The sequence below is a fragment of the Heptranchias perlo genome, chromosome 18 (assembly GCF_035084215.1).
Source record: "Heptranchias perlo isolate sHepPer1 chromosome 18, sHepPer1.hap1, whole genome shotgun sequence".
Classification (NCBI taxonomy): Eukaryota; Metazoa; Chordata; class Chondrichthyes; order Hexanchiformes; family Hexanchidae; genus Heptranchias; species Heptranchias perlo.
Window position 1 is genome coordinate 3,837,446 of NC_090342.1, and position 22,544 is coordinate 3,859,989.

The 22,544-nt window shown below is 45.2% G+C and overlaps 1 protein-coding gene across 1 annotated transcript in view; it reads left to right on the plus strand.

Moving 5' to 3' along the window:
- The window catches only part of mybpc1 (myosin binding protein C1), a 126,252-nt gene that overhangs the window by 9,558 nt on the left and 94,150 nt on the right, over nucleotides 1–22,544 (plus strand). The window contains exons 2-4 of the mRNA XM_067999993.1: nucleotides 5,403–5,669; nucleotides 15,214–15,390; nucleotides 17,837–17,869. Of these exons, the coding sequence (XP_067856094.1) occupies nucleotides 5,403–5,669; nucleotides 15,214–15,390; nucleotides 17,837–17,869 (477 nt within the window). The remainder of the gene's footprint in view (nucleotides 1–5,402; nucleotides 5,670–15,213; nucleotides 15,391–17,836; nucleotides 17,870–22,544) is intronic.

Genomic DNA, 22,544 nt, shown 5'->3' on the forward strand with positions numbered 1-22,544 from the left:
TTATGAGGTATTAATGTTAATTAAATTGTCAACTAGACGGGATTTCTAGACAGTTAATATGATATTTCATTATTAGATTTATTGGGACTCATCCTTAGGTTTCTAGAAGTGAGCAGCCATTCTCAAATCAAGATATCAAACAACTGGTGCCCAAACTTCCATCAAAGCACATAACGTGCATGCTGCAGCCAGTTTCCTCAGTCCCTTGGCAGCCAAACCAGCAGTCCTTAAAGGACCGTTGGAGGCTGCCAACGGAAAAGTAAGTTTTAGTTTTATTGCTTGCCTTGTTGTGGAGTCAGTACGAGCAGGAGTGACCCTCCCAGCTCCACATTAATTCCACGGGCCACTGCCGGCCTTGGCTCATCCCCCCCTCCCCCCGCCCCCCGACTGACTGACTGACTTTCCTCACCACCTCGGCTGGTGTCCGAGTCGGCCTATCTCGGTGCCTCCTGAGGCTGGCAAGCTGGTTCTCAGGCCCTGACAATAAACAAATGAGGCCAGTGGACCAATTTCCCTTGGTCCTGCCGTCGGCCTCTTAGGGCCGTGCTGCCTGAGTTATACTGGGATCGCGCTCTGCTTCAGGCATGATCCAGTTCCTAGGCCGTTTCATTCATCATTCTTTTTGTCTAAAAATGGGGGTTATCTTTCAATATCATCTCACTTCACAATGTTACTGTTTACAGAGAATAGGGATGACAATTCTGCTCTTGAAAGAAAGACTTGCATTTATACAGTGCCTTTCATGACCTCAGGACGTCCCAAAGCACTTTACAGCCAATGAAGTACTTTTGAAGTGTAGTCACTGTTGTAATGTAGGAAACACAGCAGCCAATTTGCGCACAGCAAGATCCCACAAACAGCAATGCGATAATGACCAGATCATCTGTTTTTTTAGTGATGTTGTTTGAGGGATAAATATTGACCAGGACACCAGGGAGAACTCCCCTACTCTTCTTCGAAATAGAGTCATGGGATCTTTTATGTCCACCTGAAAGGGCAGAGGTGGACAACACACTGGCAACCCTAGTTGTCTGGTGGGCACTAAAAGTCAACACATAGTGTGACACTAGAGTCACATTTCGGCCCAGACCAGGGTGACAGGATTTCTTAGTGAACCAGTGAACTTTAGTGAACCAGTTGGGTTTTCACAACAATCCGACACGGTGATTTCTCCTGGTGTCAGCCCAGAAATTACCAGATTTATTGAATTCAATTTGACAACATGACATGGGTGGGATTTAAACTCACAACTTCTGGGTTACCAGTCCAGTGCCATAACCACTAGGCTGACTGACTGAATTTTACATTTCTTTCTTACATGGATGTCGTTCCTTATGGCATTCTGCAGCACTGCTAAATGAAGGGCGGAACTTCACGATGTCAAATTCTTCAAAGATTGGAGAGGGATCTAAAAGCAGGGACAAGAATAACCGTAGGACTTAAAAATAAACTCTGAATTGTGCAAGGGGCTGGCGGATCTAAATGTGATTTCTTTGGGAGAAAATCGGAAAGCTGATCGAGAGTTTTAAAGTGTTGAGGGGCACAGGCAATGCAGATTCATGAAGCAAGTTGTTCCATTTTCAATGTGACCGCAGAACCAGCATGTACAACGTTTGAGAAACGAGCCATCAGAAGATCTTTCACGGAAAGTGGTGGGAAAGAAGAATAGATGTCTATCAAAAGTATAGAGTGAAAGGAGTTGAGTGACTATTTGGTTATAGAACCGATTGAAGGTTGTCAGGGCAAATATAGATAGGGATGAGCAACACTGTGTGGAACTCCATGCTTCCTGTGCTGTTGCCTCAGGCAAATGTCAGATGCGGATTGTAGGGGTCAGGCTGACAATTCTGCTCCTGAAAGAAAGACTTGCATTTATATAGTGCCTTTCATGACCTCAGGACATCCCAATGCGCTTTACAGCCAATGAAGTACTTTTGAAGCGTAGTCACTGTCGTAATGTAGGAAACACAGCAGCCAATTTGCGCACAGCAAGATCCCACAAACAGCAATGCGATAATGACCAGATCATCTGTTTTTTAGTGATGTTGTTTGAGGGATAAATATTGACCAGGACACCAGGGAGAACTCCCCCTGCTCTTCTTCGAAAAGCCCCCGAAAGCTTGTGATTTTCAAATAAAACTGTTGGACTATAACCTGGTGTTGTAAGATTCCTTACATTTGTCCACCCCAGTCCATCACCGGCATCTCCACATCATGGAATAATGTAGGTTGCAATGTTAGACTGACACCCTGACGTTAGGGGTCAGGGGAGGATTCCAGAAAGCTTTAGGAACCTCCAGCCTGATACCTCACCGAAAGTTCGGACATGAATGACTCCCCACCCCCCACAAGGAAAGTCAATAAATAGGTTAAGAGTGCATTTTGTGCCTGATGTGTGGGAGACACAGGCTGCAGCCACGAGAAACATTGCCCAGTCTCATTGCGAGTTCCTCCTTGTTAACACCCAGGGCAAAGGGAATGCAAGTTTTCACATCAAGTTCTGATGCTTTGCTTGGGTCGAATCACTTAGAAATTACAACACGGAAACGGGCCGTTCGGCCCAACCAGCCCGTATTGGTGTTTATCCTCCACACGAGCAGTCTCCAGTTCCCATATCCCTTTATCCCCATTTCCTTCAACCACCTATTCCTAAATGTTGAAATGGTCCGTGTTTCAATCACTAACTCCGGGAGTTTAATCCAGCGGTTGTTGACACTCACCTCTGCTGCGACAATCATTTCATTTCATTTCAGGAGGGGTCATTGTCAAGTTACACTGGTTGGCTCCACTCATTTGGGGGGAGGAAGGGGGCGGGTGGATAAGTCAGGTTTGACTAAAAGCTGTCACTACAGTCAGGTTTTCGTTTTTTTTTTAAAAAGACACCAAAATGTTAGCTAGAAAGAAGAACTTGCATTTCTATAGCGCCTTTCATGACCTCAGGACATCTCAAAGCACTTTACAGCCAATGAAGTACCTTTAAAGTGTAGTCACTGTTGCGATGTGGGAAACACAGCAGCCAATTTGCGCACAGCAAGATCCCACAAACCACAGTGGGACAAATGGCCAGATCATCTGTTTTCTTCAGTGATGTTGAGGGATAATTATTGGCCAGTTAGGCAGCAGAGAGCAGTGAAAAGGTCTAAAAAAAAACACTGGGGACTGCAGGGATAATCGGCCAATTCACTACAGGAACATTTATTTTGTGTTGATTAATCTTGCTGGCTTGTTTTTATGCTGTATTATTTAATTTCTAGAAATGAATCACCCAATGAAGAGAATAATCCTGCCTGTGCCATTGCAATTGATAAAGTTCATGCTTAACACTGCATTTGCACAACTATTATAGTGTTGGTGTGAAATGGTTTCCTTTCTCACTGACATTAAGAAGTTGTCGTGTAAATCTAGAGTCCGAGTTCAAACTGGCTCCAGGGTAAATGAAGTGAGACTGTCCGGAGTAAAGAGTCTCCCTGTGAAGTTAGGTTTCACCCTGACTCCAGATTTACACCACAACCTCTTAACGTAGGAATTGCTGGATACACATAGACCAAGGTCCATCTAGTTCGCCTCCCAAAATCCCGGTAGTCGCATGATACAACAATAATGGAGTTGTTGACTGATCAGCAATCAATCTCCATCAATGAGTCTACAACAGGCCCAGACATGAGGTGAGGAAAACCCCCAGTGGGGGAGAGCTTTGGGAACCAGAGGTCCAAAGTCACCTGTTCCCTCCGAGCCTGTTACACTCACCACACGTCATGTCTCAAATTACTCATATACTGTATTGCAAAAAGTTCTTTTCTGAAAGAAATTTAAGAAAGAAGTTACTGCAAAGCGAAACTCTCAAATTATCGATTAGTCTTTACATAGGAACATACAAACAATGAAAGATAGACAATGCCCCTCGAGTCCATCCAGCCTGTCCCTCACGATTGTGATACCTTGTAAATCACAATATATACACTCTCCACCCCACCCAAAGCCATATGAACATAGGAACAGGAGGAGACCATTTAGCCCCTCGAGCCTGTTCCGCCATTCAATGAGATCATGACTGACCTGTTACCTAACTCCATATACCCGCCTTAGCCCCATGTATCTTAATATCTTTGGTTAACAAAAATCTATCAATCTCAGATTTAAAATTAACAATTGAACTAGCATCAACTGTGGAAGTGAGTTCCAAACTTCTCCCACCCTGTGTGTGTAGAAGTGTTTCCTAACTTCACTCCTGAAAGTCCTGGCTCTAATTTTTAGGCTTTGTCCCCTCGTCCTAGACAATGGAAATAGTTTCTCCCTACCTACCCTATTAGTTCCCCTTAATATCTTGAAAACTTTGAATCACCCCCTTAATCTTCTAAACTCCAGGGAATACAACCCTATATTGTGGGAAATCTCTCCTCGTAATTTAACCCTTGGAGTCCAGGTATCGTTCTAGTAAATGTACGCTGTACTCCCTCCATGGCCAATATATCTTTCCTAAGGTGCGGTGCCCAGAACTGAACACAGTACCCCAGTACTAGTCCTCTAGATATAAAAGCCAGCATTCCATTAGCCTTTTTGATTATTTTCTTTACCTGTCCATGACATTTTAATGATCTATGTACATGGACCCCGAAGTCTCTTTGGACCTCCACTGTTTCGAGATTTTCACCATTTAGAAAGTACTCTGATCTATTCCTTTTTAGGTCCAAAGTGGATGATCTCACACTTGCCTACATTGAAATCCATTTGCCACAGTTTTGCCCATTCACTTACTCTATTAATATCTCTCTGTGATTTTATGCTTCCATCTACACTTCTCACAAAGCTATCTATCTTTTGTGTCATTGGAAAGCTTGGATATGTGGCTCTCTATAACATCATCTAAGTCATTAATAGGTCGTCAAGGTGTTCAGTCATTCTATCCTTAATTATAGACTCTAGTAATTTCCGGTCAACAGATGTTAGGCTAACCGGTCTATAATTCCCTGGTTTCCTTCTCTCTCCTTTCTTAAATAGTGGAGTGACTTGTGCAATTTTCCAATGTAAAGGAACAGTTCCTGAATCGAGAGAACTTTGGAAGATTATAGTTAGAGCATCTGCAAAGTTCTCACCTACTTCCTTTAAAACCCTGGGATGGGAACCATCTGGTCCTGGGGATTTGTCGCTCTTTTAGTGCCATTATTTTCTTCATTATGTGATCTGCTGGGAAAGGCTAAAAACCTAGTAGATCACATATTGTGGGGGGGGGGGCAAATCTGGGAAATTCCTCTCTAACCCCCCCCCCCAACTTAGGTGATTGAAACTAGTCCAGGAGACCAATCATTCTCCAGTGCCTTCAAGTAATTTGAAATCATGAATGGAATTTTGTTAGAGACAATGCCTCTGCTCTTCATTGTACAACAATGGTTTCTGTCTCACAGCATCGGCGTTTACCAAGAAACCGAAGACTCTTGAGGTGACCGCTGGGAGTGCTGCAGAGTTCGTGGCTGAGGCCGGCAAGGCAGATGCCAAAGTGAAATGGCAAAGGGATGGAAAAGACCTTCAAGCCAGTGAAAAATACACCATTAAATCGGAAGGAGTGCAGCACACACTCATAGTGAACAACGCAACAAAGGAGGATGAAGTGGTATATGCAGTCATTAGTGGCCTGTCCAAAGTGAAGTTCGAGCTCAAGGTCAAAGAGGAAGGTAAGGGTGGAACGGGCAATTATTCGCTCCTTGAGGATAATTCATTCACTTCCTTCCTTTGTTTGAATACCGAAGGCTGATTGACTGATACACTGTCGATCTGGCTTAAGATACTTGTTGCTGTCATAAGTGGTGTGATGTTATATGACATTAAACTATACAGGGGTTACACAAAGAGTAATAAATTCCTACCAATTCGCCATGACTATGTGGGCTGTCTGTAGATTTTAATGGAGGATACACGCGATTGATTGAAGGGCCCCTTCTGTAGTTTATACTACAAATTTGATGCCATTGTGAAGGGCTTTTATTTAGCACCGAAGCCACACTTCCAGTGTAAATGCAGCCTAAACCTGGAGTCCGCAACCAACCTGAGGCTGGAGGGAAGCAGAATGAGACTTCCAGGAGGTGAGAAGCTCACTCTGAGTCACTCTGGCATCGAGTTGGGCCCTAACTCTGCATTTACACTATATATAAAGTTTAGTTTTGATATGAAGTGGAATCTACTTTGCTAAACCTGTAGTGTAAACTGGCCTTGTCTTACAACTTCTGATATTCTCCTACATCCAGTATTGCTTAAATAATTGACGCAGATCTCTGCACTCCTCCAATTCTGGCCTCGATTTTAATCACTCCACCATTGGCGGCCGTGCCCTCAGCTGCCTAGGCCCTAAGCTCTGGAATTCCCTCCCTAAACCTCTCCGCCTCTCTCTCCTCCTTTTAAGACACTCCTTCAAACCTACCTCTTTGACCAAACTTTTGGTCACCTGTCCTAATATCACCTTATGTGGCTCGGTGTCAAATTTTGTCCATAGCGCTCCTGTGAAGCACCTTGGGATGTTTTACTATGTTAAAGGCACCATATATGCAAGTTGTTGTTCGAAGTGAAAGGAGAATGAGCTCTCCAAATAACTGAGGGGGTAAGTACACCATATGGTGCCACACTGACCGGGAAGTACTGTCCTTCATTTCTTGATCCGCACCATGGGTGAGGACAAGATTGACCTCAGCTGTGATGCCTTGAGGTCAAATACCATGTTGACATTCATGGTAGAGATTACACATGTAAGTAGATTCAGAGCTCTTAGTTGGCCTGAAGACTTCATGATTGTGGGGGAGTGGGGGGGGGGGGCAAGAATCGTAAATCAGAGGTGAAATTGGAGGACTCTTTCGGATATCCATGTGCCCAAATGGAATCCAGTCAGGGAGGAACAATAATGCAGTGTCTCTTCCCATGACTTGCTGCTGGGGTGAACTGTCCATCTCGTGCCTACTGTCAATGACGATCACAAACATTGTCGGACTCGCTGCTTAGTGGGTCATTTGAATATTTAAAATGGTGGTTCCTGTCAATAGAACAAATCACGATAAGTGACAGGTAAACGGACTTATAGAATCATAGAATCATAGAAGTTACAACATGGAAACAGGCCCTTCGGCCCAACATGTCCATGTCGCCCAGTTTATACCACTAAGCTAGTCCCAATTGCCTGCACTTGGCCCATATCCCTCTATACCCATCTTACCCATGTAACTGTCCAAATGCTTTTTAAAAGACAAAATTGTACCCGCCTCTACTACTGCCTCTGGCAGCTCGTTCCAGACACTCACCACCCTTTGAGTGAAAAAATTGCCCCTCTGGACCCTTTTGCATCTCTCCCCTCTCACCTTAAATCTATGTCCCCTCGTTATAGACTCCCCTACCTTTGGGAAAAGATTTTGACTATCGACCTTATCTATGCCCCTCATTATTTTATAGACTTCTATAAGATCACCCCTTAACCTCCTACTCTCCAGGGAAAAAAGTCCCAGTCTGTCTAACCTCTCCCTGTAAGTCAAACCACTTACCAACTGATAAGGCATATCTTCTCCCCCGTGACACATCTTCCATAGAATATACAGCACAGAAAGAGGCCATTCGGCCCAATAGGTTTATGCTCCGCACGAGCCAAGGCTCGTGTGGAGCATAAACCTATTGGGCCGAATGGCCTCTTTTACTTCATCTCACCCTATCAGCACATCCTTATGTACTTATCTAGCTTTCCCTTAAATCCACCTGTGCTATTTGCCTCAACCACTTCATGTGATAACGAGTTCCACATTCTTTCCCCCAAGGCCCATCTCATCTATATATAAGATATTAAGGGGAACTGATAGGGTGGATAGAGAGAAACTATTTCCGCTGGTTGGGGATTCTAGGAGTAGGGGGCACAGTCTAAAAATTAGAGCCAGACCTTTCAGGAGCGAGATTAGAAAACATTTCTACACACAAAGGGTGGTAGAAGTTTGGAACTCTCTTCCGCAAACGGCAATTGATACTAGCTCAATTGCTAAATTTAAATCTGAGATAGATAGCTTTTTGGCAACCAAAGGTATTAAGGGATATGGGCCAAAGGCAGGTATATGGAGTTAGATCACAGATCAGCCATGATCTTATCAAATGGCGGAGCAGGCACGAGGGGCTGAATGGCCTACTCCTGTTCCTATCTTCTCATGAGGCACGTCATTTGCCATATTATAAATCCCCTCCAAATCGTACAGATAGCGCAAAGCTAATATTTATACTTGAGCTAATATCAGTCGTCCCCTTTTTGAAGTCACGAAGTGTAATGGCCAAGCACGGGGGCTTAGGAAGTGATTGGATTCCATGTTTCCAGTTTGCATCACCTTTCCCAAACCCAGAGGCTATCTTCCCGTAGGCGAGGGGAGGGGACAGAAATGGTGGTTGGGAAGAGGGGAGGGGACAGAAATGGTGATTGGGAAGAGGGGAGGGGACAGAAATGGTGATTGGGAAAGGGGGGAAGCAGAAATAGCACAAGCTTCTCATCGAAAAATCATTTTTTCCATTTGGGTTCTATGCATAGGGGAAAACTGAGCCCTGCATACTTACCCTTTTCAAAGCTCAGTTGGGATTATGGATAAAACCAAACACTCATTAATAATGATCCCTGGTTTACAGTTCCCATCTATGTGAAATTCAATCTGTAATTATTCAATGTCAGATTTAAAGTTCTGGCTGAAGTCCATTTTCTATTATTGGAACCAACATGTGTAATGTTTACGGCCTCAGATTGATTAGGTAGCAGACATCATGTCATCGCATTCTTCGTGTACATTCATCTTTCTCATTACTCATGTCACCGGCCATTATATCACGTCAAAGTAAACAGGCTCCCAACTCGACTAAGTAATTTAAGAATCTGGGTCTCGGTCATTATTAACCGGACGGCTGTTACCCTCGGCACTGGGTCCAAGTTGGGAAGCTCGACACACGGGAAGATTATTGATTTTTCCCCGCACGGTAACAGACGGGAGGAACGGGCTTGATGGCAGTGAGTCGGCCAAATCCTTTAAAGGGGAGCTGGAGGGACACTTGCTAAGAACACGTTTGAAGATTAGATGATAATTATAGACCTAGATGATTAAATATCCCGTGGGAGGCAATAGTTCAAATCCCGCTGGGACTATGAAAGTTTTATCTGCAGAATTCAGGGTCAACAGCAGAGTGTCGGGATGATGCCCCAGAATTTCATGTCATTCCGTCTGATTTCCTTGGGACTTTCTCCCCCCTGTTAACTCGCCCTCCATCGAGTACATTTTTGGATTGCCCATTTCAGGCACCGAGCCTTGTGTTGCGGGGAATCATTCCCTTCGTTTTCCCACGCATTAAAATCCTGGGGCTGCGCTCCCACTGGTTCCCGACACACGTCTCCCGGCGAGTGAGGCTCCGCACCGGGAGCGGGCGGTCCAAAAACTGGCCCCTATCATTTGGGAATTCAAAAATGAAGAGACCTGGCTGGATCATCACATGACATTTTCTGGTTCAGTGTTTTCTGATGTGACTTCTTAATTTAAGGACGAATATCTTCATCAACCTGAAACAGGTTTAAATTTAATTCCATCCGTTACATCGAATTACATAGAATTTTACAGCACAGAAACAGGCCATTCGGCCCAACAGGTCTATGCTGGTGTTTATGCTCCACACAAGCCATACCTGTGCATGGATAATTCACAATATTCAAATAAATAATCATTTTCTTTGTCACTCGCTGGCAGTATGTGGAAGATTGAAGATGCTTCTGTACAGGGTCTCCTCCGAATTTAAGATACACATTGCCTCTGCAGAGGGGGGAGCATTTTCTAAAGACCCACTGTGTTTGACTGAAGGATTAAGAGGCTAATCATAGAATCATAAAAAGGTTACAGCATGGAAGGAGGCCGTTCGGCCCATCGAGTCTGTGCCGGCTCTACACAAGAGCAATCCAGCTAGTCCCACTCCCCCGCCCTTTCCCTGTAGCCCTGCAATTTTTTTGTTTCAAGTTCTTATCCAGTTCAGTTTTGAAGGCCATGATTGAATCTGCCTCCACCACTCCCTCGGGCAGTGCATTCCAGATCCTAACCACTCGCTGTGTAAAAAAGTTTATCCTCATGTCACCTTTGGTTCTTTTGCCAATCACCTTAAATCTATGTCCTCTGGTTCTTGACCCTTCCGCCAATGGGAACAGTTTCTCTCTATCCACTCTGTCTAGACCCTTCATGATTTTAAATTCCTCTATCAAATCTCCTCTCAACCTTCTCTGTTCCAAGGAGAACAATCCCAGCTTCTCCAGTCTATCCACGTAACTGAAATCCCTCATCCCTGGAATCATTCCAGTAAATCTTTTCTGCACCCTCTCTAAGGCCTTCACATCTTTCCTAAAGTGCGGTGCCCAGAACTGAACACAATACACCAGTTGTGGCCAAACCCGTGTTTTATAAAGGTTTATCATGACTTCCTTGCTTTTGTGCTCTATGCCTCTATTTATAAAGCCCAGGATCCCGTATGCTTTTTTAACCGCTTTCTCAACCTGCCCTGCCATTTTCAATGATTTGTGCACATATACCCCCAGATCTCTCTGTTCCTGTACCCCTTTTAGAGTTGTGCCCTCTAGTTTATATTGCCTCTCCTCGTTCTTCCTATTGAAATGTAGCACATCCCATTTTTCTGGGTTAAATTTCATCGACCACATGTCCACCCATTCCACCAGCCTGTCTATATCCTCTTGAAGTCTATCAGTCTATCACTATCACAGAAGTCTATCACTATCCTCCTCACTATTCACTACACTTCCACCTGCAAATTTGGAAATTGTGCCGTTAAGATTCTCAACTTGTTGCCATGCGTTAAACTGGCCACGCGCGATCACTGCTCACTGTCGAAACCGCCTAATTTTAATTTCCAAATTCAATGGAAGGAAAATCGGACCGAAACTCACCGATTACTGCCCTCGTGATGATGGTGTATATTTAGCCCCGTGGATGAAGAGGAAATTGCACAATATTAGTGATAAATGTGTAGTACTGGATGAGCAAAAATTTCCTCCAACTAAATATTAGGAAGACCGAAGCCATTGTCTTCGGTCCCCGCCGCAAACTCTGTTCCCTAGACACCGACTCCATCCCTCTCCCTGGCCACTGTCTGAGGCTGAACCAGACCGTTCGCAACCTTGACGTCCTATTTGACCCTGAGATGAGCTTCCGACCCCATATCCGCTCAATCTCTGTAACATCGCCCGTCTCCGCCGCTGTCTCAGCTCATCTGCTACTGAAACCCTCATCCGTGCCTTTGTTACTTCTAGTCTCGACTATTCCAATGCCCTTCTGGCTGGCCTCCCATCTTCCACCCTCCATAAGCGTGAGCTCATCCAAAACTCTGCTGCCTGTATCCTAACTCGCACCAAGTCCCGTTCACCCATCGACCCTGTGCTCGCTGACCTATATTGGCTCCTGGTCCAGGAATGCCACGATTTTAAAATTCACATCCTTGCTTTCAAATCCCTCCATGGCCTCGACCCTCCCTATCTCTGTAACTTCCTCCAGCCCTACAACCCTCCAAGATCTCTGTGCTCCTTCAATTCTGGCCTCTAGCCCATCTGTGATTTTAATTGCTCCACCATTGGCGGCCGTGCCTTCAGTTGTCTAGGCCCTAAGCTCTGGAATTCCCTCCCTAAACCTCTCCATCTCTCTCTCTCCTCCTTTAAGACGCTCCTTAAAACCCACCTCTTTGACCAAGCTTTTGATCACCTGTCCTAATATCTCCTTATGTGCCTTGGAGTTAAATTTTGTTTGATAACATTCCTGTGAAGCACCTTGGGACATTTTACTATGTTAAAGGCACTATATAAATGCAAGATATTGTTGTTTAATACAATTTCTTGTGAAATTCTCCTGGCTGCCATTTTTTTTAAAAAAGGTTAGAACCCAAAAGCTTTCATTTCTATTGCGTCTTTTCATGACTGTGATCAACAGGTTTTTATTAAGTAAGATTATCAAGGGATGTGTATTGAAGGCGGGTAAATGGAGTTGAGGAACAGATCAGTAATGATCTCATAGAATGGCAGAACAGGCTCCAGGGACTAAATGGCCTCCTCCTGTTCCTTATGTTCCTAGGAGATGGTGAGGTCACAAACATTGATTAAGAAGGACTGAGGGCGGAGCCATCGAGGTTAGACTTGCAAGAAACGTGTTCTTGTCTTCCTGTCTTCCTATGTTAACATAAAGACTTCAAGGCACTTTGCAGATAGATGTAATGAAAATGGATACCGAGACAGGAAGGGAGGAGACTAGAAAGGGGAGTCGGAAGGTTGGGTGGGAGAAAGGGCTTCTTTCCTCAGATCATGTCCGAGGTTTATAGCCAGTAGAGAGAGGAGACTTTCATCCCATCATTCTGGGCTGGTTGGAACCCCAAGCCTTGACCGTGTGTGAAGATAATATGGCCCATTCTAGGAAATCAGGTTTCCAGCGCAGAGCCTCACCTCATTTCCCCCCACCCCCCGGAACACGTGTTGGGAATCTGGACACCCGGCCCTCCTGCTTTTCTGGTCTGGACTGCACTGGGAGTGCGATTTTTGTAATATCAGTCCCAGTGTGTCACCCAGAAGGTGTGTGCGTGAGGGACAGGAACATACGGACTGTTTAAAAACGTTGCTGTGATGTCAGTGAAGAGGAATGTGCTGCTGACACTAACCAAGGTAGAATTTACCATCGACGCTGTCCTTGTGCATGTGCTGAACTGTCTGCATAATCCACAGGCCTTAAACGAGAGCAGCACTGACCACAATTTCCATCCTCCAAAATCAGTGCTCCAAAGGACACTTTAACCCAGCACCAAAACTCATTCCCATAGTGTTGAATTTGAAATATTGCTGAGCAGTGTCTGCTTTACCTGGTTATCCATTCCTTGCTCATTGGTATTTTTTGATATAAATCTCTTGCGCCATATTTCAGCAGTGACCAGGTCAACGTATATTGATGGCGTGTGAATAATCCAATCAGCAATACACTCCAAGATGTACTTTTATAGACTGTGGATGGACTGCCAGTACTGAGGGAGAAACTGTCAGATTGTTATAAGAACGTCACTGGTTCACTAACGTCCTTCACGGAAGGGAAACCTGCCGTCCTTACCCGGTCTGGGCCTACACGTGACTCCAGTCCCACACTGAGTGGTTGACTCTTCACGTTCACGGGATGACTAGGGATGGGCAATAAATGCAGCCTTGCCTGTGATGCCCATAACCCAAGAGAAAATTTTTTAAAAATCAGCAAAGAACAACTGATCAGGAAATACTTAAACGCTCAAAACACCCACTATCTCTCAAATAATTCCCATTCACAAAAATCAAACCTATTACAACCTTCAAAAACACAGTGAGAGAATTGTTGGGCACCAATGACTGATTTCTATTTCCCTCCTTTCACTCCCCCTCTTTTGATTCTCCCTTCAGTACCACTTGCTCCTGCCATGGATTTGTTGCTTTCCCCCAATTAGCCCCCACCTTCTACTGCCCCCCCCATCCCACCGCACCCCCCCCCCTGACCGTTGTATTTCTTCAGGAGACCTGACTGGTGCCCCTACCTCCGTAACGGGCCTTCCCTCGCCCATCAGCCTTGGCCTTCCATTTCGCTGTCTCCCTGGAGCTGCTGCTACTGACTGAGGCCTCCTCCTGCAATGTGTTTGGAACCATTGCACATGCGAACCTTCTGTGCTGTGCACAAGTGTGATTTTCCCCAGACTACAATAGATTAATTACTCCGTGCTCCCCAGTGTTGGCTCGTGCCCCTCAGTGAAATGTTTGGCACTTCGAGGGATGTACATAAAGGTGCAGGGGACGGGAAGACAGTCAGGTCACAGGCCGCCCTCCGCACTCAAACACACACACACACACAACTGAAAAGAGAAAGGAGAGCAAAAATGGCTAAAGAGGGAGAAAAAATTCAGAGAATTAAATCAAAGAAATAAACTAGAGACAGGAAAGTGACAAATACTATCCATGTTGTGTTGCAGTCCGCTGTTGATTTCCTCATATTGCACTCATCACCATGTGAAGAACCAGTATGATTGAGACCAGAACTGAAAATCAACAAAATGGGAATCAAAAACCATTAAAGAACATTAAGCCTGCATTTGTACTGCAGTCATCACAGTTAGACTGGGAGCTGTCGAATGACTTCCACTTAACACTGCCTGCTTCCTACCTGGCTGGACCTGCCACGACCTGACTGGGAGGCAGCTCTGTGCATGCTACGACCACATAGTTCCTGACCCAGAGTGTGAGAATCCCCACTAAATATGCAGTCTAAATGTACAGTTTAAGATTAGGGAGCAGTGGAGCAGGAAGTGGGATTTAAGGCTGTACTTCTGCCACCCCTTTTTGTGTGAACGCAGAGCAGGATTCAGGTGTACATTGAAACTTGAGCCAATCAGAACAGCTTCTGGACACTTTGGACACTTCTCCAAGGCATGTCGGACAGGCACCAGATTTTAATTATTGGGGTGGATTGTTTCTGAAAACACCCAACCGTTCAGCCATGATTACCAACTACAAAACAATCACTTCAAAAGATGGCTACATTAGTGAATCCAGGTATCATTCGCAACATTACAGTATAAGCTGTCCCTCGGGCGGAGAGTGACCCTCGAGTACGGTCAGGCCCCCAAGCGGAGAGTGACGGCCCCCGGGTGGAGAGTAACGGCCCTCGGGCAGAGGCTGCCTCTTGTAGTGTGGGGGTTATGTTACTAGGCAAGTAATCCAGAGAATATCAGTTCCATATCCCACCCTGGCAGTTTGAATTCAGTTTTTAAAAATTCTGGAAGTATTAAAAAGCTGGTCTCAGTAAAAGTGACCAAGAAACTGTTGGATTGTCGTAAAAACCCAACTGGTTCACTTATCTCCTTTTAGGGAAGGAATCCTGCCGTCCTTACCCGACCTGGGGCTATGTGTGACTCCATTCCCACACCAATGTCGTTGACTCTTAGATGCCCTCTGAAGTGGCCTAGCAAACTACTCAGTTGTATCAAACTACCAGTGGTTCAAGAAGAAGGCCCACCACCACCTTCTCAGGGCACCCAGGCGATGGGCAATAAATGCCGGCCTTTCCAGCGACGCCCACATCCTGAGAATGAATCATAATAAAAATTACTCTTGGGGAGAATAATTCCTTCCTTTGCAGCCTTTGCCAGTGAAACTCATGGATGTGTTTCTTTTAATGTTTCTTGCAGAGAGAAAAGATACTCCAGGAAGTGAAACAAGCCCACCAGCAGCAGTGCCAGCAGCAGCACCACCACCAGCACCAGCAGCAACACCAGCAGCAACACCAGCAGCACCAGCAGCAACACCACCAGCACCACCAGCAGCACCAGCAGCAGCACCAGCAGCACCAGCAGCAGCACCAGCAGGTCAGTGAAATATCGAACCAGCTAAGTATACACATGTCCTCACCGAGGGCTGTACTTACCACAGAGACCATGGTGCGGGTTAATGATGATTATCCTAATGGTCGCATCGGAAATCCGTTGGCCACGATTTATAACTCCAGCCGTTGTTGGTCTTTAATCAGTTGACCATTACTCAAGAGACTCTTCTGTAACTGCTGGTCCCTAATGCAGTTTCCTCTTGCAGTTTGGTGGGGTTGGCGAACATTAGCAGCAAGGCCTTTGCGCATTAATCAAGAACTGAAATTGTGAAAAGAACCATTCACCAATTCCAAGATGGGTAAAGCAGTGTAGGAAATACCAGCAACAGTTGGAGTGTTTTATGCGATGCTGAAATCTCTTTGGAAGGGCAGTTATCCTGCAGTCTTGCATTGGCACAGACACTGATTTTGTGCGGGTACAAGGGGTACATTTACCTCTGATTACTAATTGACTGGAGTGTGCAGCAATATTCCCCACTTTATAGTCAAGTCTGTTTTTTTTTCATTAAAACTAACGAATAGAGAAAATCACAACCCAGGATGAGCAGCATAACACTGTGCTGTAGCTGCTTCAGTTCAGCTTTTTTCTAATGGTGTGAGAATACCTGAGGGAGCTGGTCTCCTGCTAATTTTGGTGTTTGCGATGCCTGCAGTATAGCTACGATCAGGGAAAGCTGAGTCGTTGAGCTTTTCAGGCAGTTTTCTGAATTGCTTTTGACTTCTTAAATATTAGAATGGAGCTGGTTAGAAAGGACTCTTACTGTAACTTTAAAAGCAATCGGTTCACTTGGAGGCCAGTGAGAGAGCTCGGTGCAGGCCTTGTTCTGTCTGATTCAGAGTAGATTGTGGAACATTGAACTGTGGGATTTCAGAGCCCCCAGAAGGTGACACCAGAATGAACTCTCTGTTTTGGCTATTTGCACATTCTTTTAAAATCATAGAATCATAGATCCAAGGGATCATAGACCTACGGAATCATAGAGTCATAGAATTAAAGAAGGCTTCAGCATGGAAGGAGGCCATTCGGCCCATCGAGTCCGCACCGGCTCTATCCATGAGGAATCCAGCTAGTCCCACTGCCCCAGTACAGAAAGAGGATATTCGGCCCATCCTGCCTTTCCATCGCCTCTGTTGTAGGTCGTTCAACCCATAAACTTCTCTCTGTTTTTGGATTATCTGTTGTTTTCGATTTTTTTATCCTCCCCTTCTCCTTTATTCCAATTCTACTAAAAATACTGACTTATCTTTCAGTTTTTCAGTTCTGGCGACCAGTTTCTGCCCGAGAATGTTAACCTGACTGTTCTGCCCACAGATGCTGGCTGGGGTTTTCTGTGCTCGCCAACCTGTGATTTAACTGTCCGCTGGGATAAATTCCAGACTGTGAGCAGAAAACCTCGGCTTCTGAAAGACCTGTTTTGTACTTCCAGTATTCTCTGTTTTTGTTTCAGATTTCAAGCACTGCAGTTTTTTTTATTTATTCCAAACGATATAACTTGCTGTGAGATTAAAGCCATGAACCAGAATGAAATATTCTCAGTAAAAAATTACTTATCCAATAGATTATCGACTGGAGCTTGTCTGGTTTAACAGCTGTGTTAAATCACATGAATTGGAATTTAGCATGAGTAGTTTAGAAAGAACAAACTTTTATTTCTATAGCGCCTTTCACAGCCTCGGGACGTCCCGAAGCGCTTCACAGCCAAAGAAATACTTTTGAAGTGTATTCACTGTTGTAATGTGGGAAATTTGCGCACAGTAAGGTCCCACAAACTGAAATGAGATAATGACCAAATAATCTGTTTTTTTAGTGATGTTGGTTGAGGGATAAATATTGGCCCTGGACACAAGGGAGAACTCCCCTGCTCTTCTTCAAAATAGTGCCATGGGATTTTTCATGTCCACCTGAGAGGGCAGTCAGGGCCTCGGCTTAACATCTCATCCGAAAGACGGCACCTCTAGGAGGGCAGCACTCCCTCAGTACTGCACTGGGAGTGTCAGCCTGGATTACGTGCTCAAGTCTCTGGAGTGGGACCTGAACCCACGAGCTTCTGACTCTAAGGCGGGAGTGCTGCCCACTGAGACAGAGACGTGGCTGACACCGTGTAACAAATGTAGGGAATGTTCTTCCCAGGGTGGCGATCTAGGCTGATAACATCAGGGAGTTGGGCAGTAATTTGGTGAGGAAATCAAGTGACAGATATGGGTAGAGAGCTGCCCATCCTGGTTTTGAACTATCGGGCTGGTTAGCTGGACCGAAATTATCCTTTCTGCCTTTGTTCATTCCTATGTCCCTGCGTTGCTTGAGGTAAGACAGGAGCTTGTATCTATTTTATAAATGTGCATTTAATACAACTTGCGTGTGCTGCTTTGAATGTACGGGTTTTATCAAATGGAAAATTAATCAGGTTTGGCGTCCAATTTGTTTTCAGTGCAAAAGGAGGATGTACCAGCGAACACTTCAGGTTAGTGAAATGCCGTCCTGGTGGTTTGCACACTGAACCCATTAACGTACTGTAGAGGACTGACTGAGTACAGCAAGATACCTTGCTGTGTGGCACTCCTTTCTGATCCGTTTAACTAACTGAAGTCACTATCCTCGGCCGATGATGTATCATTAGTATTTTTCTGCTGCTCCTTGCTTTTTTTTTGCTTGCCCGTCTACTGTGTCTTCACACCTTACAGAATTCAACAGACCTAGAAACTGTGGACATCTTGTACAACCTCACATGCAACCAAGTGATGGGCATTGAAGACCTACTGCAGTCCAGGCCAAGAGCATTAGTTTGTCATTGGCCTGTGGCCTGGACGATGACATTATATTGCCTCAAAAGCAAACCAGGCCTATTGAATTTCGCAATATTGTAAAATGGAGCACTGTCCCTTGTGCCGAGGAATATGGGTAGGAATAGCTGCCATTTAGGCTTGTAAACCATGGGGTAAATTTCACATCCTAGACGCGGGGGCATTATTCTGACAGAGCTGGTCACCAACCCGTTTAAGGGCCCGTCTGCTTGAAACCAATGGGATGAAAATCAGGTCCAGACAATAACGGGCGGGCGATCAACTATATCGGATTATTGCAGTACGGTGCAGACCGATAGTTATCCTTGCGTACTTAACGCTGTCTGGTGAAATCGGATTTTACCATTTCTGAGGAGCAAGTGCAATAATGTATCAGGATGGACCAGGATAAAGGAGTTGGGCCCAACTTGGAAAGAATACAGGAGATAAGATCCGAGCACCAGTGTAGAGAAACCCATGGGTTGGGTGGGGAAACCTTGAACCTGTCAGGACCCTCGTGGGGATACATTTGCGCTGTTGTCAGCTGGCATGAAAAACAGTTGCATGCCAGTGTGTACAGTCGCACATCAGTGAGCTCTCAGTTCTTGCAGTGGCCGATCCCAGAGCTGGATTAAGAATTCTTGGGGCCCAGGAAACCATTAACATTTGAGGGCCCTTCGCAACCCCTTACAAACCCCGGCCCCACCCCCCACCCTGATCCATTAAAACACAAACATGTAGTAAAATGCATGAAGAAATAACTCGTAGGATGTTTACACACTGCATTAATAATAAAGCAAATCATATCACAATATACTAAAACCGATCCAGCGGTTGGATGCAGTTTTTCTGCATTATGGTGAGTATTACAGAGGGCCCCGTGAGCACAGGCCCCTGTGTTAATCCACCCCCTGGGTGTGTGCATCTGTATGTATGTGTGTATATCTATGTCCGTGTGTATATCTATGTAAATAATTTTACAACACCAAGTTATAGTCCAGCAATTTTATTTTAAATTCACAAGCTTTCGGAGGCTACCTCCTTCCTCAGGTAAACGATGTGGAAATGAAATCCTCGAAATGAAGTCGCATTTATAATTCACAGAACAATGCTTGGTGAGTACAGACAGTTTTTTCAACTGCCCGTTGCCAAGGCAATCAGTGTGCAGACAGACAGGTGTTACCTGCCAGGTCTCTCAGAATATACAAATCACCAAAAAAAACAACAAACAAAAAAAAACAGAGATAGAGAGGTAGAAACATAGAAAAGACAGCAACTGACCCGTTATATTAAAAACAGATAACATTTGTTCGCTGGTGGGGTAACGTGTAGCGTGACATGAACCCAAGATCCCGGTTGAGGCCGTCCTCATGGGTGCGGAACTTGGCAATCAATTTCTGCTCGACGATTTTGCGTTGTCGTGTGTCTCGAAGGCCGCCTTGGAGTATGCTTACCCGAAGGTCGGTGGCTGAATGTCCTTGACTGCTGAAGTGTTCCCCGACTGGGAGGGAACCCTCCTGTTTGGCGATTGTTGCGCGGTGTCCGTTCATCCGTTGTCGCAGTGTCTGCATGGTCTCGCCAATGTACCATGCTCTGGGGCATCCTTTCCTGCAACGTATGAGGTAGACAACGTTGGCCGAGTCACAGGAGTATGAACCATGCACCTGGTGGGTGGTGTCCTCTCGTGTGATGGTGGTATCTGTGTCGATGATCTGGCATGTCTTGCAGAGGTTACCGCGACAGGGTTGTGTGGTGTCGTGGACGCTGTTCTCTTGAAAGCTAGGTAATTTGCTGCGAACGATGGTCTGTTTGAGGTTGGGTGGCTGTTTAAAGGCGAGTAGTGGAGGTGTGGGGATGGCCATAGCGAGGTGTTCGTCGTCATTGATGACATGTTGAAGGCTGCGGAGAACATGGCGTAGTTTCTCCGCTCCGGGGAAGTACTGGACGACAAAGGGTACTCTGTTGGTTGCGTCCCATGTTAGTCTCCTGAGGAGGTCTATGCGATTTTTTGCTGTGGCCCGTCGGAACTGTCGATCGATGAGTCGAGCGTCATATCCCGTTCTTACTAGGGCGTCTTTCAGCGTCTGTAGGTGTCCATCGCGTTCCTCCTCGTCTGAGCAGACCCTGTGTATTCGCAGGGCCTGTCCATAGGGGATGGCCTCTTTGACGTGGTTAGGGTGGAAGCTGGAAAAGTGGAGCATCGTGAGGTTGTCCGTGGGCTTGCGGTAGAGTGAGGTGCTGAGGTGCCCGTCTTTGATGGAGATTCGTGTGTCCAAGAAAGAAACTGATTCTGAGGAGTAGTCCATGGTGAGCTTGATGGTGGGATGGAACATTGGCGAGACCATGCAGACACTGCGACAACGGATGAACGGACACCGCGCAACAATCGCCAAACAGGAGGGTTCCCTCCCAGTCGGGGAACACTTCAGCAGTCAAGGACATTCAGCCACCGACCTTCGGGTAAGCATACTCCAAGGCGGCCTTCGAGACACACGACAACGCAAAATCGTCGAGCAGAAATTGATTGCCAAGTTCCGCACCCATGAGGACGGCCTCAACCGGGATCTTGGGTTCATGTCACGCTACACGTTACCCCACCAGCGAACAAATGTTATCTGTTTTTAATATAACGGGTCAGTTGCTGTCTTTTCTATGTTTCTACCTCTCTATCTCTGTTTTTTTTTTGTTTGTTGTTTTTTTTGGTGATTTGTATATTCTGTGAGACCTGGCAGGTAACACCTGTCTGTCTGCACACTGATTGCCTTGGCAACGGGCAGTTGAAAAAACTGTCTGTACTCACCAAGCATTGTTCTGTGAATTATAAATGCGACTTCATTTCGAGGATTTCATTTCCACATCGTTCACCTGAGGAAGGAGGTAGCCTCCGAAAGCTTGTGAATTTAAAATAAAATTGCTGGACTATAACTTGGTGTTGTAAAATTGTTTACAATTGTCAACCCCAGTCCATCACCGGCATCGCCACATTATATCTATGTATGCATGTGTGCCTGTATATCTATGTGCGTGTATATCTATGTATGCATGTGCGCGTGTATATCTATGTATGCATGTGTGCGTGCATATCTATGTATGCATGTGTGTGTGTGTATATCTATGTATGCATGTGTATATCTGTATGTGTGTCCGTGTGTATGTTGTGTCGTGTTAATTTTCCAAGGGCAACTCAATGTCTTCAGAATCTGTTGCTGATAAAGATGAAGATCAATCAATGAATGCACCACCATCATCAATAGGAGGTTAGACACTCGCTGGATTTGTGTCTATGGTACTCTGTGTGTGTGTGTGTGTGTGTGTGTGTGTCTATACTGAATGAGGTCATGGATTAACCAATTACTGCAGTGTGATTAACTAAATGTTGCAGTAGAGATGAGTGTGTTTAGCTACTTTCACTGTTGAATTTAATTTATTCATCTCCTCATTAGCAGTTTATTTCTATCTGATTGAAATAGTTCTTTGTTGCCTTGATAAACTTTACAGGAAAATAACCGGTTTTCCCATTTCATCAGGAGGTTTGATGAATTCATACCATGTAAAGAAACACAATAGGGGTCCTTTGCCTGATTGGTGCCTGCACTCGGGTCCTTGTCTTACCGCTTGAACTACAGAGCTAGCTAATAGTGACCGAGAGAGACAAATAAGTAGAAATAATTCATATAATAGCTAAAATATGTTAAAAATGGCAAATCATTTGCCTTCTCGCGCCGGGAGTCGCATAAACTCAGATATCAGTCGCACAAGGGAAAAGCGAGAGAGCAATGTTTGCAAGTTGTGGATCAAGAGGCTTTGGCGACTCCCTGGACACCTCTCTCCCGAGGACAAGCTGCGAGAAGAGATGGAGACAAAGCTCGAAGGTAGGAGCTAGATGCTGCACTGAAGAAAGTGGACATGTTGCTGGAGAAGAAAGAAAGAAAGAACTTGCATTTATATAGCGCCTTTCACAGCTTCAGGACCTCCCAAAGCGCTTTACAACCAATGAAGTACTTTTTTGAAGTGTAGTCACCGTTGTAATGTAGGAAACGCGGCCACCAATTTGCGTACAGCAAGGTCCCACAAACAGCAATCAGATAATGACCAGATAATCTGTTTTAGTGGTGTTGGTTGAGGGATAAATATTGGCCAAGTCCTTTTGTGAAGGAAATCAAATCTGAGGAACGAGCAGAATTGCCATGGGAGTACTTGAATATTCCGTAAACACTGGCCGAACTTAGTGAAACCCCAAACCAATGAAACCCCAAGCCAGTACAGATGAGAAAGGCACTGAAGTGTTTTCTTCTAGAACTTGCTTTCTCTCACTGAAAGTAAGCCAACTGGGGACTTACTGCACACACAGGAGTT